This window comes from Haematobia irritans, chromosome 2, assembly GCF_050003625.1.
Source record: "Haematobia irritans isolate KBUSLIRL chromosome 2, ASM5000362v1, whole genome shotgun sequence".
In the NCBI taxonomy this organism is placed as follows: domain Eukaryota; kingdom Metazoa; phylum Arthropoda; class Insecta; order Diptera; family Muscidae; genus Haematobia; species Haematobia irritans.
Genome location: NC_134398.1, coordinates 3,379,791 through 3,396,964, shown reverse-complemented (window position 1 = coordinate 3,396,964; position 17,174 = coordinate 3,379,791). Strand labels below are relative to the sequence as shown.

At 33.7% G+C, this 17,174-nt stretch overlaps 2 protein-coding genes across 4 annotated transcripts in view; one reads left to right on the top strand and one right to left on the bottom strand.

Moving 5' to 3' along the window:
- Window positions 1-16,807, bottom strand: part of TTLL3B (Tubulin tyrosine ligase-like 3B) — a 50,112-nt gene extending 33,305 nt beyond the window's left edge. Inside the window, exons 1-4 of one of the 3 annotated variants that reach the window (XR_012718647.1) lie at window positions 15,609-16,807; window positions 14,789-15,546; window positions 14,032-14,153; window positions 1,496-1,629 (exon numbers count right to left, since the gene is read on the bottom strand). Coding sequence is in view for 2 of the 3 variants with exons in the window: in XM_075293136.1 (XP_075149251.1) it covers window positions 14,040-14,153; window positions 14,789-15,546; window positions 15,609-16,602 (1,866 nt within the window). In the remaining variant the exon portion in view is untranslated. Of the gene's footprint in view, window positions 1-1,495; window positions 1,630-13,555; window positions 13,923-14,031; window positions 14,154-14,788; window positions 15,547-15,608 lie in introns of those variants that run through there. The other 2 variants (XM_075293137.1, XM_075293136.1) reach the window with 2 other exon arrangements.
- TTLL3A (Tubulin tyrosine ligase-like 3A) lies at window positions 5,531-14,026 on the top strand. Its single transcript, XM_075293135.1, has 3 exons — window positions 5,531-7,198; window positions 10,472-10,987; window positions 12,899-14,026. Exons 1-3 carry the CDS (start codon window positions 5,614-5,616, stop codon window positions 13,867-13,869), a joined length of 3,072 nt encoding a protein of 1,023 aa, XP_075149250.1. The 5' UTR covers window positions 5,531-5,613; the 3' UTR covers window positions 13,870-14,026.
- Window positions 16,808-17,174: the final 367 nt, after the last annotated feature.

Genomic DNA, 17,174 nt, shown 5'->3' with positions numbered 1-17,174 from the left:
TATTATTGGGCCAAATGTAATGAATCAAAAGAAATCTATTTTGAAAAATAAATTTTAACTTTCCCAAAATATTTGACCACCTGTTGGTAGGCTAAGTACTTATCACGCTATTACTTATATTCAATTAAAACAAATGCCTTTAAACAAAGTATTCTTCTACCATACAATAAAATTTGCCACCAATTCTCAAGTGCTAGTGTAGGATATCATATATTTTGGCTAAAGCTAACATCAAGTCGCTTTGAAATCGTATCAACTTCGTAAACGCAGGGAAGGAATATGATCACCTCGAACCAATTAAAAAAACAACATTTTAGTGTTGGACAGGGAACATGGAACATTTTAAACATTTTGTTTTCTCGCCAAACATGCTCATTGAAATCAGATACATAATTTTCGAGAAAAAAACATGGTTGCGAAAAACATGTTACATTTTGCTCTTGTAACATGTTTGAGATGATCATAGTCCTTCTCTATATCTTCCCCAGTATTTAAAAATAGTAAATATTAATAATTTTTTCGAATGATTTTATTTTTTTTTTTTGAAATTGTGGCTTAAAGTCGTCGTCAAGCTTTCAAATCCTTAAATAAAATTAAAGTTTTGTATATATGTAAAGTGCTCCTTATTTTTTATAGTATTCAAATACGTACATTTTATTTATTTGCCATAAAAATAAACATTGTCATAGTTATACACAGAAAAAAAAATTCACGAAAAATTTTCCAATTAAAGGTGAGTATTAAGTTCGAGTTTAGCCGCTAATTTTCACTAAAGTGAAGACTAAAGCAGTAAAAGTCATAAAAGTCATAAAATTATACATTGCAGATTTCATTATAACTTGAAGGGGAATATCACAAAGCAAATTTTCACAAAGGTTGTATTCCTTAAAATGGATTATTAAAGAAAAGTAATCGTGAAAAAATGACGATTTTAGCGGCTAAACTCGAACTTAATACCCACCTTAAAGTCTTAATTTAGTTTTAAAAAATATTCAATTAAAAAATGTATGGATTCCACAAATTATTTAAAAATCAATCCCAAAAATTAATAGTATCAATTCATTTTTTAATTGCATCAATTAATTTTTTTTAATTGATACTATCATCTCGGTGATTGAAGACATTTCAATTTAAAAAATAATTGGATCAATTAATTTCGTGATTGAAGACAAAAATATTTTTTGTGTGTACGCTGTACATTCATTGGAAGGTATTAAACTGAAAATATTACAAAAACTCTTGAAAGTTGTGTTGGAATTATGATTAGGTTAGGTTACCTAGAATATGTACCTACAAATACACCTTCATCAATATGTTTTCACATTTTTAAATCCATACAAGATAAATGTTTCCCAATTAGGATAGTTAACTAATTAAGGAAATGCTAGAATTTGATTGCATTCACAAAATCTATCATTTGCGTAGAGAGTTTTCAAAATTTACAAATATTTATCATTTTAAACGATGTAAACATTATTGTTTATTTCTTACTTACATACGTGTGATGTGTTTGTTTTTTCCTCGAATATTTTGTACATTGTTTGCAGTTGCATAGTCTGTCTCTGCATGAATTCTACAATTTGTTCCCAATCAGTGTACATGTGAATGTTTGCCACATTACAGTCATCACTTGACGTCATTTTGATATATTTGAAAAATATCAATTATTAATGAATGATATAAATTTTGGAAATTATGAAATGGATATTTTAGTATTAAAAGTTTTACAAAAAAAAACGCGTTAATTTACATAAATTCGCATATGAATTTGATTATCGACACTAAAAACGTAACAGCAAATAATTGTTGCGTGTGTTAGTAAATGCACGCAAAACAGTCGTTTATCTACCATATGTATGTCAGTCTCTCTTTCTCTCCTCTAACAAGTGTCTCTCCATAAACATGCAACTCAGTATGTGATATATGACACCAATGCGTATGAGTTATTTTTGAACTTAGACTTAAATACAGTCACTCATACGTCTAGGTGTTCCACTAAGGCAATGTTATGGATGGATTCTTCAAAAAAGAGCTTCAAGGTTGTTGTGCGAACTTTCATTTTTTGTTTTTGTATAAACAAACTCATTTAGCTTTCGTGCAACTATAACTGAACAATGTTGGTTAGTAACTCCCAAAGACAACATTAAACTCATCAAGGTTGATTTGGAGTTCGCTTTTCTTTTAAATACATTATGTACATACATACATACATATAATGAAATTTTCACACATTCACTATAATAGTTGACAAATAAAGGGAATTAAATGAATTAGTTTACAGTTTTTTTTCGCTTCTGTTATTACTGTTATGTTGTCTAGAAGCATGCAACAATTTCGCTTAAAACCTTGCACTGATACATGTCATCCATATTGTTAATGCTCAAAGAGGAAAGAAATGTGGAATCGCGTGTATAAGTCTTAAAAATAGTTCTTGCTGGCTTCCTTGGTCTACTATTACCAAACAGATGATAATCAAAACTTTAGTTTTTTTTTCCTCCAACTCAACTATGTTAAACATAGTAACAGCATTACAAGTTCTATAAATACACATGGAAATGTTTAGGATATGGGGGTGTAATGAATATGTAGGTTAACTATTCTGCCACTGATTGTGAGCTTATCAATATTTATAATGAAGAGAAGAGCAATATTTGCGGTGGGCACATTTTCACGCAGATTCAAATTCTTCTTAAGATAACTTTTTGGGTTACCTCGTCATTACCTCCGACAAAGGGAGCATAGAGGAAGCTTTTCTCGGGTAAATATCATCACCTTTATTTCTGTAGTCATTGTCGCCGTCGCTTTACGCTTTCGTCTGTCGGCACTAATTGGTATTCTATTTGTCGATATATTCTTCCATAGATTATTATTGATAAAGATCGGTATTCATAGAGACTTTTTTGTAACCATTGCATAGGGCAGCGACGAATTTAGTGAACAATTTCTAAAGAAGTTTTTTAAACGTTAGTGATCGAAAAATAAAAACATAAATAATGTCCTTATAAATACTAATGCCCATAATTTACTGACAGTTTATCGAACGAATTTGTATGGTAATAGTAGGTTTAAAGTTCATGTTAACTTTTATGAATATGAGGGTTAATTGGCAAAGATTCGTATATATAGTATTACGTTGATCGCATTTGCGCCATAGAAAACTGTACAAATAAAGTAAACGAGTTGATTTTCAATTCAATTTATTTTGTAATACAAAACCTTCAAGGCCAATGTTTTATTCTATTTAGCATCAATATTTCAGTTTGTGTTTCAACAATAAATCTTAACCAGTTTTCCGTATAAATGCAACTTGTAATCCTCTTCCCCTGGAGTTAACTAAGTTATTAAACTTTTATCAACTGCGAACATATTGAGGTTTCTGTTACATATTGAGATTGCATCGGGCAGTGAAGTGTCTTCAATCAGAAAAATAATAGTATCAATCACCAATGTCAATTAAAAATTAATTGCTATCACTAATTCTTGTGATTGATTTTTGTTTTAATTAAAAAAATTGTTGAATCAATAAAATTTTTAATTGAATATTTTTGAAAATTATATTAAAATTTATATTTAATTTTTTTTTCTACATTAAAACAATTTCCTTCACGAAATTTGAATACTCCTTGGTGGTTTTTGTAAGTTTTTAATTTTGGAAGCTTTTACTATCCTTATATAAGTTTCCACATTTTTCCAGCATTACACTTAATATTTTCCCAATTCAGAATTTTTCAGATATAAAAAGAGAATACCAAATTAGTGGTGAGGCAATGGAAAAGCGACAGATGTTAAAAATCGGAGGCGAAAACGAACACGACAATTGGAATAATAGGGTGCATAAGTCATTCATAGTATCTATATCTTCTTGTATGTTTATAGATTACTCATTTCCCTCAGTATCTGTACTGTGAAAGTCTCGATTTTGTCTGATCCCTTGCCGTATTAACCTCTAGAAATTTCACTTTGAAATAAATGAGAAAATCTGATGAGTTCCACACCAAAAAAAAGGGAATCTGAGTTTATACCATCTGGGTTGGGAGGGCGGACATACTTTTGCAGCTTTGCTGATGGCCGCAGTTGCCAATACTTTTCCTATTTAGTATACTAATTTTGTTTTACTATAAAATTAGTATTAGTTATAAATAAATAAAAATCTATACCATCTAACGATATTTCTTGACTCTTTGAATTTCCATAAAACTCAAATATGAGTGAATTAATTTACTTTAAACTATACAGAAAAAAATGAACAAACTTTTTCCAATTAAAATTTTAATTGATTTTTATAAAAATATTCAATTAAAAATTTAATTGCCTCACCAAATGTTTTAATTGAAAAAAATTAATATAAATTGATTTTTTAATTGGAACAATTAATTTTTTAATTGACTTTGGTGATTAATATTATCATTTCTGTGATTGAAGACATTTCAATTAAAAATTAATTGAATAAATTAATTTCGCGATTGAAGACAACAAATACTTTTTCTGTGTATATGATGATAAATAAATAATGATAAATAAATCCTTTTCAATTACATCTATGCCAAATTTCTCATCAAAATATTCATTAGAGTTTAGCATAGTGGGCTGGCCTTTCTGAAGTATTACGAGTGAAATTATTTAACAAACGAGTTCCCATATGAAACATAACTTACAAACTAGGCAAAGACTGTCTAGAACACTTTAACAACTCATGATCAACATGTCATAGGTAAATTATAGCCTGGGGGATTACTTTGAGGGGGACTCACTAGATTTGCCAGAATAAATAAACAAATTTAAAATTATGAAAAAAATTTTACAATTTTTTGCCCACAGTTGTGAATTGCTCTTGCAACAGACGCCGATGTTAATTACTATTCGAACCATCCACGTAATTAAATGTCTTTGATTACCCCATGTAATTGATAAAAAACCATACATATGTCATTTTTTACATGAATCTTTTTGGAGAGAACTTGCATACCCCCCGTATTACTGGGGGATTACTTTGAGGGGTACTAACTAGATTTGCCAGAATAAATAAACAAATTTACAATTATGAAAAAAAAAAATTACAATTTTTTGCCCACAGTTATGAATTGCTCTTGCAACAGACGCCGATGTTAATTACTATTCGAACCACCCACGTAATTAAATGTCTTTGAGTACCCGATGTAATTGCTAAAAAAACCATACATATGTCATTTTTTACATGAATCTTTTTGGAGAGAACTTGCATACCCCCCCGTAATACTGGTCCTTTAACATCCCGCTTATTCTAAGGTATGCAAACTATCCTCTGTACGTATAAACCTTGATAGTTTTCATTCAAATTGTTTTAGTTTCCATTGTGCTTGCTTATGTTTTTGCAATTATTTACTTAGTAGCTCGTTCATCCCCTCTAAGCCATTCTACATAGAACCAACCAATATGCAGAGCATACCATACATTTCACCTGCACAAGAAAAAACGGAAAACCTAAGCAATATAACATGAATTGGTAAATTTATCGAATTAGTTATCTGTAAAACGTTTGCCTGTTCGTTACTTGGAGCAACTACCAAGCGGTTCGGTTGAAACTCTGGTTGCTTCACCCCCTCCTTGCCCCCGTCCCACCTCCTTCTGACGACTATGCTAAAGAAAACCAATGAGGCGACACCATTGGAATATAAAACAAATGTTGAGGTAGTCACGAATAATAAGGAGATCATTGAAAGCGTTTTCCCAAAGGAGGAGGAAGAAAGTGTTACGCCAATAGAAAAGGAAACTGTCGACATAGTTGCTAGTAATGAAAATGTTGGCAAAGTTTCTTCAAAGGATGACGATGGAACCACTACCACTACCACCACCACCAATAACTCCGGACGACAGAGCAAATCTTCGAAAAAGGAAAAGTTGAAAACAATTTTCAATGAAGAAGTGGCAGGCACTAAACAATCAAAGGAAGGCATTTCAAAATCCAGTAAAAAAACGACAACCCATTTTAATCAAAAGAATTCAGAGATTCTGGTAACCGATGCCATAAGGAAACTCACCAAAAAATCTGTGACTAGCAGTAGCAATAAGGATAAACAACCTCCCTTCGGAATACCAAATGATAGTACTCCCTCGGCTGTAACCGCCCATGGAAGTGTTATAATTGATAAACAAGTTTCGGTGACGGGACCCTATAAACGAGTCAAATGCATTTACACCATCCTCAACAATGATCAGATCAATATTCTGCGACGCCATGCTCAGGATGCGGTGAAGCAAAATAAAATTTTCACCATAAGGGGAAATTATCATTCTGTTCGCCATGCATTGAAATCTCGAGGGTGGGTGGAAAAATTGGAATACCATAGGAGATCCGGGTTTGTGGCCACCTCTCAGATCAATGTATGCGATCTGTCCCAGGTTTTGCCCAAACGTAAGACTGGTGAAACCCAAAGACAGTTTATTGCCAAAGTAGAACGTAATATCATGTCACGTTATATAGAACATATGCCATGTGATCTGTTATGGACCCCTCACAAAGAGAAGGCCGATTATGTGGAACAGTCAAGAAATCCCAATATGTTAATTAACAAATTCAATCGAGCCCCTTTTACGAACAAGGAAAATCTGAATGCCTTTCTGCGGGACATTGCTGCCTTCTATGAGGAGGGTGTGGTAGAGAGTCGTTTTCCACGCTGCTTTAATGTATGGTCACCCGAAGAGTTAGCCGAATTCATAGAGCATTTTAAAATGACCGCTTGTGTAGCATTCATACGATGGCTAGTGGAAAAATATCAAGCCGGTGGCTTTGATGCTGTTTTCTCACCCATAGGCAAAGTGCCATTCAGCTGCATTGAATTCGCTTTCAAGCGTTGCCACGAATACATTGACACCTGCCTACATAATGACATTGACAACGAGGACCCCAATATTTGGGAACACGATTGGGATGCATTTCTCAATCACCACTATCAACTGACCCACGAAGGATATCGCATCATTGCTGATCCCCAGCGTATAGTTGAGAATGTCATAGTCAAGGGAGTTCAACTGATTGACAGTCTATTGCCCTATTGGTCTCAATACTCCATAGATGGCTATCAGAATCTTTGGATTATAAAACCAGCCAATAAGTGTCGCGGTCGAGGCATACTCTTAAGTAACAATCTGAAAAAGATTGTGAACATTGTTAATCCACCGATTGCCTCGAAAAGTCGTTTTGTGGTGCAAAAGTATATGGGTAAGTTTTCTTCTTCTTTTATGGAGCACACAAACGATATCATAGGATAGGCCAACAGCGAAAATGTTCTGCAAAAACTAAATGAGAACAATGAACGATAGACCCAGTTTCAGTCATGCTTCATGGAACATGACACACACGAACACCAATAGCTCCAATACGTCATAGAATTCAAACGAAGGCGAAGCCATAAAAACCACCAATAAACGATAACAAGTGTAATTGGAGGTGGAAAAGTGGATAGCTTCGCCTTAGCGAAGGCCTTTATTTTTCATTACTAATAATGAGGTTGTCTTGTTTCCGATAACCCAAAAGAGAAAACTTTCGTCTTTATATTCGAGTTTTTTTAAAAGCTTCACACTACTGCTGGAATCCAAGAATTTCTCCTTTCGATCAATGTCGCATGTTTGCATGGTATTTTGGGGGCATATATAAAATTTCTGTAGGATAGGATGAATTTTGATTTTCTATGAGGCTTAAAAAGTCATGGGAACTGCATATAATTATGGCCTTTTTTGTTATAAAAAGCCATATACTGACATCGTACGCCAAAATTTCAGAAGGACCGGATGAACTTTGCTCCTCTAGAAGGCCATATATAATTAGCGACCGATAGAAGGCATATGCTGACATCACGTACCAAATTTCAATCGGATTGGCTGCAATTTTCTCTTCTAGGAGACTCAAGAAATGAAAACTGGGGATCAGTTTATATGAGGTCGAGAGCTGAAATTGGTCCGACATGGCCCATATGCAATAACATCCGACTTACATCAATAAAAGCTACTATTGCCAAGTTTCAAGCCGATAGCTTGTTTGGTTCGGAAGATAGCGTGATTTTACCAAATGTATGATCGAACTGATGGAAATCGCTAGATCGACGAATAAGAATATATTTACTTTATGGGGTCTGAAACCAATATTTCGATGTGTCACAAACGGAATGAAAAGTTTAGTATACCCCTCATTCTACAGGCAAAACAATAATTCTGTCCTCCCAAACTAAATTTTAGACAAATAGATATCGTCTCCCATTTGCTTTTCGCTGTAAGGAAGTTTGTTTGAACGAATATATACATATATACTTTTTAAGATAAACGTTGATTCTTTTACAGAATGTAAAAGCAATTTCATAAAGAAGACCTAAAAAAATGCATCTTCCCTCGCCTCTTTCTAACTTCCTCGAGGTATTTTAGTTCTTAGCACCTTTTTCAGTAATACAAATAATGACGAAGAAATTATTCGATTTCATATTTTTTTAATTTTAGCTTTCGTTTCGACGGAGAATCGGACCGCGGACCATACAGTTTGTACGTCAACACACTATCCACTGGGCTACGTAGCTGTTATTGTCATCAATAGACAATTATCGCTATAACCATCAACGTCAAGCAGTTATATTTATAAAGCATAGTTTTCGGCGCCCACGAGCCGATGTAAAAAAAAAGTTTATTTGACAGAAACATACCTTAGTTGACAATTGTGGAGCAGTGGTTAGCATGCCCGCCTTGCATACAAAGGGCTGTGGGTTCAATCCCTGCTGCAAAACGTTTTTTTACATATATTTTTATATATATTCCAAAAATGTTCAAAAGATTCTGGAAAACACATTCGTTTTCTTATTAAAGACTTAAAGTCAGAAAAGAACAGTGCTTGATATAAACGAAATGAACTGTGGTTTTGGATCAAAGCACAATGTTACTAAAAAAATATGGGAAACATTTAACTCTGAACCAATTTTGAGGCAACTTCGCAAAAGCGTATTTATGATTTATCGATCGATAGATGTGTATAAGAGTAATAGGATAAATTGAGTCATTTTTACAAGTTTTCGACTTAACAGTGGCGATTTTATAAAGAAAATGTGGGTGTTTTGGCCATTATTGGCCTAAATCGGAAAAACACATATATGGAAGCTATATCGAAATCTGAACCGATTTTCACATGCATAGTTACTATGTTAATTCAACTCCCTCTGCAAAATTTCACGTAAATCAGAGTAAAACTTTTGCCTGTGTGGTTATATTAGTCCAAATCGAGCGAATGATATATATGGGAGCTATATCTAAATCTGAACCGATTTCAACTAAATTTGGCACAATTAACGATACTATTAAACGTACTCCTTGTGCAAAATTTGAAGCAAATCAGAACAAAACTCTGGCTTTTGAGGCCATATAAGTCCAAATCGGACGAAAGATATATGTGGGAGCTATATCTAAATCGGAACTGATTTTAACCAAATTTGGTACACTTAACGATACTATTAAAAGCACTTCTTTTGCAAAATTTGAAGCAAATCAGGACAAAACTCTGGCTTTTGTGGCCATATAAGGGCAAATCGGACGAAAGATATATATGGGAGCTATATCTATATCTGAACCGATTTGCTTGTACGAATTTTTAAGAAAATACGTTGATAAATACGTCAATTATGACCAGATCGGTGATAAATATATATGGCAGCTAAATCTAAATCTGAACCGATTTTTTTCAACATCAATAGCGATTGTCTTTGAGCCAAAGTAAAACTCTGTGTTTTTCTTAAAAGAACTAAAATCTTAGGCGTTTCCTTCCTTGTAAAAAAAGTGCACATATTTCACTTTTTGCCCGGAATATGATAGTTTCAGGTTCTTTTGTAAACAACAGGCAGCAGTTTCGAGTTCTGATGCGAAAATTATGCCACACATTGTAGCAAATTAAGGACATTTTCTGCCCTGCCGACAAACTATAGTGCTGCAAGTACGCAAAAAAAAACAGAGTTGCATATCCTGTTGATGGCGACATGAATAAATGAATGTGGACTACTACAAATGCTGGCAGCATTTAGTTTTGTTTTTTTTTTAGAAAACACCATGCCCAATATAAAAACACTTTAAAAGTTAAATAATTTAAACATCTGAAGCTAATTTTTAACTTATACACCCCAAGAAACTATTGCCAATAACAAACGTTGTATTCAATTGTAACGATAAGGCCTCTATATATGGGACCTTTAAGTAGACAACCCATATAACTGTGATATGCCTGCAAACCATGATATCTATACTACAACATGCCTATGTATTTACAAAGCAAATTCCGCACGTGCATGCAACATGAAATACTTAATTCGAGACATTAAGCAACAGGTTGGCAAATACACGACAATCAGCAACATAGCACACAGTATTTCTCTCACCAACGACGCATGCACTCTTATGAAATTTTCTCTTTCTTAATATTATATTACACATATATAGTTCTCTTTATTATGTATATTAATTTTTGCAGAACGTCCTTTAATTATACATCAAACCAAGTTCGATATACGACAATGGTTTCTCATATCGAACATACAACCACTTATGGTATGGATGTACAAGGAATGTTATCTACGCTTTAGTTCGCAGGAGTACACGCTGACCAATCATCATGAATCGGTGCATTTGACCAATCATGCAATACAAAAGAAATACACAAACAATGGAAAACGTGACAAACGTTTGCCTGCCGAGAATATGTGGGATTCGTATTCCTTTCAAGCGTATCTAAGACAAATTGGTAAACAAGAGCTATGGTTGGAACGTATATATCCTGGTATGCGTAAAGCCATAGTGGCAGCTATATTGGTATCACAGGATCATATGGAAAGGACACCGAATACTTTTGAATTATTTGGTGCTGATTTTATGATATGTGAAAACTTTTACCCCTGGCTTATTGAAATAAATTCCAATCCAGATTTGGGAGCAACAACCAGTGTTACAGCGCGCATGTGTCCACAATGTCTGGAGGATGTTATAAAAGGTAATGATAACTCACTTTAATGAAATTAAGTTGCTTTCTTGTTCCAATGCAATAAACTAAATTTCATTAGAATGCCAAATAAGTTTTGAAATTACGGATTTTAGCATAACATAAAAGTTAAATTTCTTTAATACGAAGATTTTTTACATGATAGAAAGTTTCTAAATATTTTAACTATACATACAGTGTCATACTTAAGTATTGGCACAACACCCTAAACCACAAATTACTCGGGGTATCTGAAAAAAAAAATGCGCCTAACAGAAATATTGATTTTAAACCCCATAATAATAGGGAGCCACCGTGGTGCAATGGTTAGCATTCCCGCCTTGCATACACAAGGTCGTGGGTTCGATTCCTGCTTCGACCGAACACCAAAAAGTTTTTCAGCGGTGGATTATTTCACCTCAGTAATGCTGGTGACATTTCTGAGGGTTTCAAAGCTTCTCTAAGTGGTTTCACTGCAATGTGGAACGCCGTTCGGACTCGGCTATAAAAAGGAGGTCCCTTGTCATTGAGCTTAACATGGAATCGGGCAGCACTCAGTGATAAGAGAGTAGTTCACCAATGTGGTATCATAATGGACTAAATAGTCTAAGTGAGCCTGATACATCGGGCTGCCACCTAACCTAACCTAACCCCATAATATATACGCCAATCGACTAAGAATCACATTCTGAGTCGGTTTAGCCCTTGGTGTCCGTCCGTCAGGCCATGTATTTGTTATTCACCGTATTCCGGTCGCTATTACTAACCGATTTTGATGAAATTTAGTACTGAGTTGATGGAGGAATGGGGGAGTATAGGTACAGATACAAAAAAAAATTAGTCCATTCAATATCTAGACGGTTTGATGCTGTTATCAAACAAAAAATAATGCCCAACAAGTACTAAATGTACTAATAAACAAATTTAGAACTATCTATGCCAAAAACTTTGTTCCTCAAAAAATGTGCCTTTTTTATCTTTTATAATTTAAATATTGAAAGAACAAAAAATATCTTTAAAAATAATCTACATGTTTAATGTAGTTATAATCCGAATTAAAATATTTTTTAATTTAAAATAGTTTCATATCACTTTTAACATGTGGTTTATATCAAAATTGTTTGGTAAGCCAATCACAGTTGCCAGAGTTGGTAGAAATCTATGTATAAAAGTAGATTTTTTACTGTTTGGTAGATTGGTAGATTTTGCGTCTCCAACTAAGAGGAACATTTTCTATAGAAATAAAATTTTTGAGAAAATTTTCTATGGAAATAAAATTTTGAAAAAAATTTCTATAGAAATAAAATTTTGACAGAATTTTCTATAAAATTGTAACAAAATTCTAAATTGAGAAAATTTTCTATAGAAATAAAATTTTGAGAAAATTTTTGTTTTTAAATAAAATTGTTACAAAATTTTCTACAGAAATAAAATTTTGAGAAAATTATCTATAGAAATGAAAATTTGAGAAAATTATCTATAGAAATAAAATTTTGCGAAATTTTTTTATAGAAATAAAATTTTGAGAAAATTTTTTATAGAAATAAAATTTTGAGAAAAATTTTTATAGAAATAACATTTTGAGAAAATTTTTTATAGAAATAAAATTTTCTACAGAAATAAAAGTTTGACAAAACTTTCCATAGAAAGAAAATTTTGACATAACTTTGTATATAAATTTTGACAAAATTTTCTATTTTTTTTAATTTGGTAGATTTTTAGTAAAATTTTGTTCGAATTTGATTTTTCCATTTCGTCATTCCAAATTAATCGATTCAAAAAAGTTGCAGTGAAAACTTTTTATTTATCGGCGCAGAAACCAAACATAGAACCCACTTTTATGCTTTAGATCTTTAGATTCTCTGCTATATTTTTTTACTCGATATATTTTTTGCAAAATAATTCCAAATTATTTTATTATAGTTGTTATTGATCGACGTAATGATTTCAAAGCAGATGTTGGTAACTTTGAATTGGTCTATCGTCAAGTAATTCCGCCAACTCCAGCCTATATGGGATTGAATCTCGTGGTCCGAGGGAAACAGATTGCAAATCGAAACAATAACAATCATCACAACTATGGCTATCAACGCAAGGAGAAATCGTTACAGACCAGTCATCTCTATAAACAACGGACAACAATTGCAATAGCGAATGCAGCTCAGACAGGACATAAACCCATGCCGGCATTTAATGCCACCGAGTACATAGAGAAATGTCTCAATGCGGAAATAGCTAATAGTCCCCGCACTACTAGTGTACCCAGTTTAATAGGCCTTTCGAATAGTGGGAGGAAAGCTTTCAGCAATAACCAAATGACCATAGAAACGAAAAGTAAATCATTTGCCAATATAGCGGCTGGTGTTGCCGTAGCTTCAACTGTCAAAACATCTACTCCAAATCCCATATGCGATGTTTACTCAACTCTGAAAAGACATCGCAGCTGTGGCCCTCGTCTAAATACACATTGCGGTACCAAAGATTTACAAAAATCGAAATTTTTTGTTGGAAGTTACAATCAACAAAAGGCCATCAATTCTTCACGTAGTGCTGGCAGATTGAAACCCAATCTGCTTGATACACCAGCATTAAGTGTTAGTAAGTCAGCTGATAATATTAAAGAACTTAGTGGTGGTTGTGGTAGTAGTAGTAGTCCGGCCGCAGGAGTTGCAAAACTGGGAGCCGCTAAAAGTCTAAGCCCTCTGGTACCTGTACGAAGTGTCTTAAGTTTAAAATCACGAATTATCACGGCGACTGGTAAAGAGAAGATCATGGATAAATGTGAAACCAATACCAATACCGCCTCCATACATGCTATAGGCAGAGGGATCTCAAGTTGGAACACCAAAAGGAATTTCAGCACAACAAAACCAAGTCCCATTCAAACAGAATAAGATTAATTAAGATGGGAGATCTTCCTCCTGAAGCGTATATTGTTGGTTTTTGCCTATTTGTTTAGTTGGGGCAAATGTTGTTATTTTTTGTTGATTAATTAAAATAAATTGTTAAATCGTATATGGTATATTTTAAATAAAAATAAATATAATGTTACCTACCTCAATTCTTATTTAGGAGTCGTGTATCGCAATGCTAAAGTTTCCTTTGTGGCTGTATTCAAAAGTTGATCCATTTTACGCGATATATTTGTTTTTGATTTCTGGTACGGAATCGATGGAAGCTAAAATTAAGAAAATTAATTATGAAAATGCACAAAAATGCATTGGGACTTTAATAAGATGTGCAGAAAAAATTCTAATTGTAATCCTTGATGTTGAAAGACTTGGTGTCTGATCTTGGATCAAAATGGCTGTGGTCAACGATTCTGAAACACAGATTTCCAATTACAACAAATGGAATTTAGAAGTCAAAGACGAGACTTTCGTTATTTCAAATTTAACAGTGGCCCCAAATTTTGACGGCTACTGTCCCAGGTAGCCTGGCTATGACAAATCTGAAGCACATTGATAAAAATGGATTTGGAATTTCTGGAAAATAATGAAGATTGCTCTGATACTGAATCCCCTGTGACAATACCCGAAATCCATTTTATCATCCCCATTTCGCAGAAGATCTAACACTGACCAAACATCAATTAACAGCTTGAGGTATTGCGTAGTATGAGACCGCGTGTACTTCACATTCCCGTTACATTGGATTTTTCCCTTCGAAGTTTCACAGTTTCAAGATTTAAAGCATATGACCCAAGGGACAAATGGACATAATGCACCATTTCAACACCAATTTAATAGAATGGTTAACTCTCTTAAAAATATCAATTCTACCTATCCCACGTTGTCAACCAATGGCTTTTACCTTTTGTATATCCTGTTTGCCTTTCTTGTTGACATTGACTTCATTATTCCTTTTAGTTCTTTTAAAAATTCTCTGTGTCAACGATTTTCTTACTCTGGGATTCAAAGTAATAGATCTTCCAGTAATATTTAATTCCTTTTTCATATTTAAATCCTCCTGAAATTGGTAATTAACCTCATACACTTTTTGAAAGAGTCCTGTTGACGCTTTACTATTGTTTGGTACATCCACTATAACTTTTATACAGTCACGTATCACCATCGGACATAGGTATGCTGTCACCTCTGTTGAGGGAGATAAATCGGGCGTAGAATTTATTTCAATTAAAATCGGATTATATTGCTCGTCCAACATGAAATCACAACCATATAGCTCGAAGCAATTCTCGCATATGCTGGTCTCATCTAAACTGGTTCGCACCACAGCAATAAGATTTTGTCGAAATCCATCAGATATTCTTCTTTCCCAAACATCTTCGGGAATATGTTGAGTTCTCATATATACTTTGAATTGATCCAAAGACCACATATTACTCTTGGGTAGACGTGAGTCACGATTGATTTCATTCTTATACTTCTTTTGTACAGAATTATTGGTTAAATGAATGGATTCCTGAAAATCATCTACACTATACTCCTGGGAGCTGAAGCGTAAATAGCACTCGCGATAAAGCCATATTTGGACAGACATTTCTCGTATGAACACCAACATATATTGTCGTATATCGAATTTGGTTTTATAAATCAATAGAGGATTTTCTAAAATATTATCCGATTGGATTATATAGGAAATAATTATCAATGTTATTATTTCAGCTTACCAATATACTTTTGAATTATGTACTTCCTATTTGTATGAGCAGACGACCATCGCAATATTTCGTCTAATGAATTACGTATTATTATGCCTAAACCACGGCTTTGATAGCCGGGTTTAAGAATCCACAAATTTTTAAGTCCATCCCATTTGAAATCCGGTCTTAAAATGTCCATCTTTAACAAAAGATTCTCAGCAGTTCGTGTCCATTGATAGATTTGCCGATATGAACATTTGATTTTATGTTTTGATTCTAAAACTTTAGAATTCTGCATCATAAAATCAATCCACTCATCTTCTGTAACTTGTTTCGTTTCATCTTCTGGAGAAATTATGTTTTCCGCATCAGCTAATTGCCTCTTCAATCGAGCAATGGCAAATTCTACAACATTAGACGATACAGAGCCCTCCTCATTATGTATAAGGATTTCAGGGTGATCCTTATTGCGTATAAGATAACGTAAAAAACTTCTGCACTGGGTTAAATGAAAATCTTCTATAAATTGTTGCTCCTCCTGGCTATCATACAATCGATAGAAACGGGGATATAGCATTTTGGCAACGCCTTCTTCTTCATACCATTGTTGCTGTTCGGCACAGCCAATGAGACCAACTTTTGTCGTAAAGTCCAATAGAGGACTCCTCCTTATACGATTACGATATGGACGAACATCTACATAGAGGTCGTGTTGGGCTTTAGGCTGCCAGACAAAAAATGCCGGAAAATTATTCATTAGTTTACTTATGAGGACAGTTTCAAATTCGTTTCCCTGCTTTACATGTTGTAGTAAAACTTCTTCGGGCAATGATTGAAGTTTACCATAACGATTTGGGGATAATTTCTCCAACCATCCACGTTTATGTAATGCTTGTCGTACCGTTCTGTAATTACCAAAAACTGTAAATATTTTCCGTTTACGGTAGGCATCCAAAACTCTGGCCCTGTAGATATCCATCAATATTTTAGTTTGTATAGAGCTCTCTGGTTTTTCAGACATTTGTAATGGGAAATATATGTATGTCGTGCGTCCAAGCTAAAAATCATAGAATCCTTTAGAATTGAATATCCCACAATTCCAATAAATTTGAGCCTCGTTTAGATTTCCAAGCAAGATGAAGACTTTTAAGCAGAAAAAACACTTGTAATTTAGAAAACAAATACCAAAAATTTGGATTTATGAAATTTCGAGCGACTGAAGGTAAATTTCCAGCCTACTGAAAGATCGAATGTCTCACTTCTTATTTAAGAGTTTGTCAAGTTATCTAATAACTTAAAAAAAAAACTTGGTGCTTGTCCGAAGGGTCCACTTTTTTCAAATTGTGGAAATCCAAAGTCGGGTTTCGGCTTTGTATTTGGCAATAAAACTTAAAAACACTATATAGTGTTTACTCTAATCGCGGAAGTACTGGATTCCATCCCTGGGTGGTAGACAGTGTCTACTAGACACTAAAAAGGTGATACAAATATGAGATTACGCCCCTCACTTTTTTTGAGAGTACTTAAGAACATAGCTCCACATTAACGAAAAGAACAAATAGCGAAAACATTTATTTATGGTTGAAAGAACAC

What these genes read in the sequence shown, in the direction of transcription:
- TTLL3A (XM_075293135.1), top strand. Translation starts at nt 5,614, where the DNA reads ATGCTAAAGAAAACCAATGAGGCGACACCATTGGAATATAAAACAAAT. An exon ending in TGTGGTGCAAAAGTATATGG is followed by an intron (nt 7,199 to 10,471) that starts GTAAGTTTTCTT and finishes TAATTTTTGCAG; the next exon opens with AACGTCCTTTAATTATACAT. An exon ending in TCTGGAGGATGTTATAAAAG is followed by an intron (nt 10,988 to 12,898) that starts GTAATGATAACT and finishes ATTTTATTATAG; the next exon opens with TTGTTATTGATCGACGTAAT.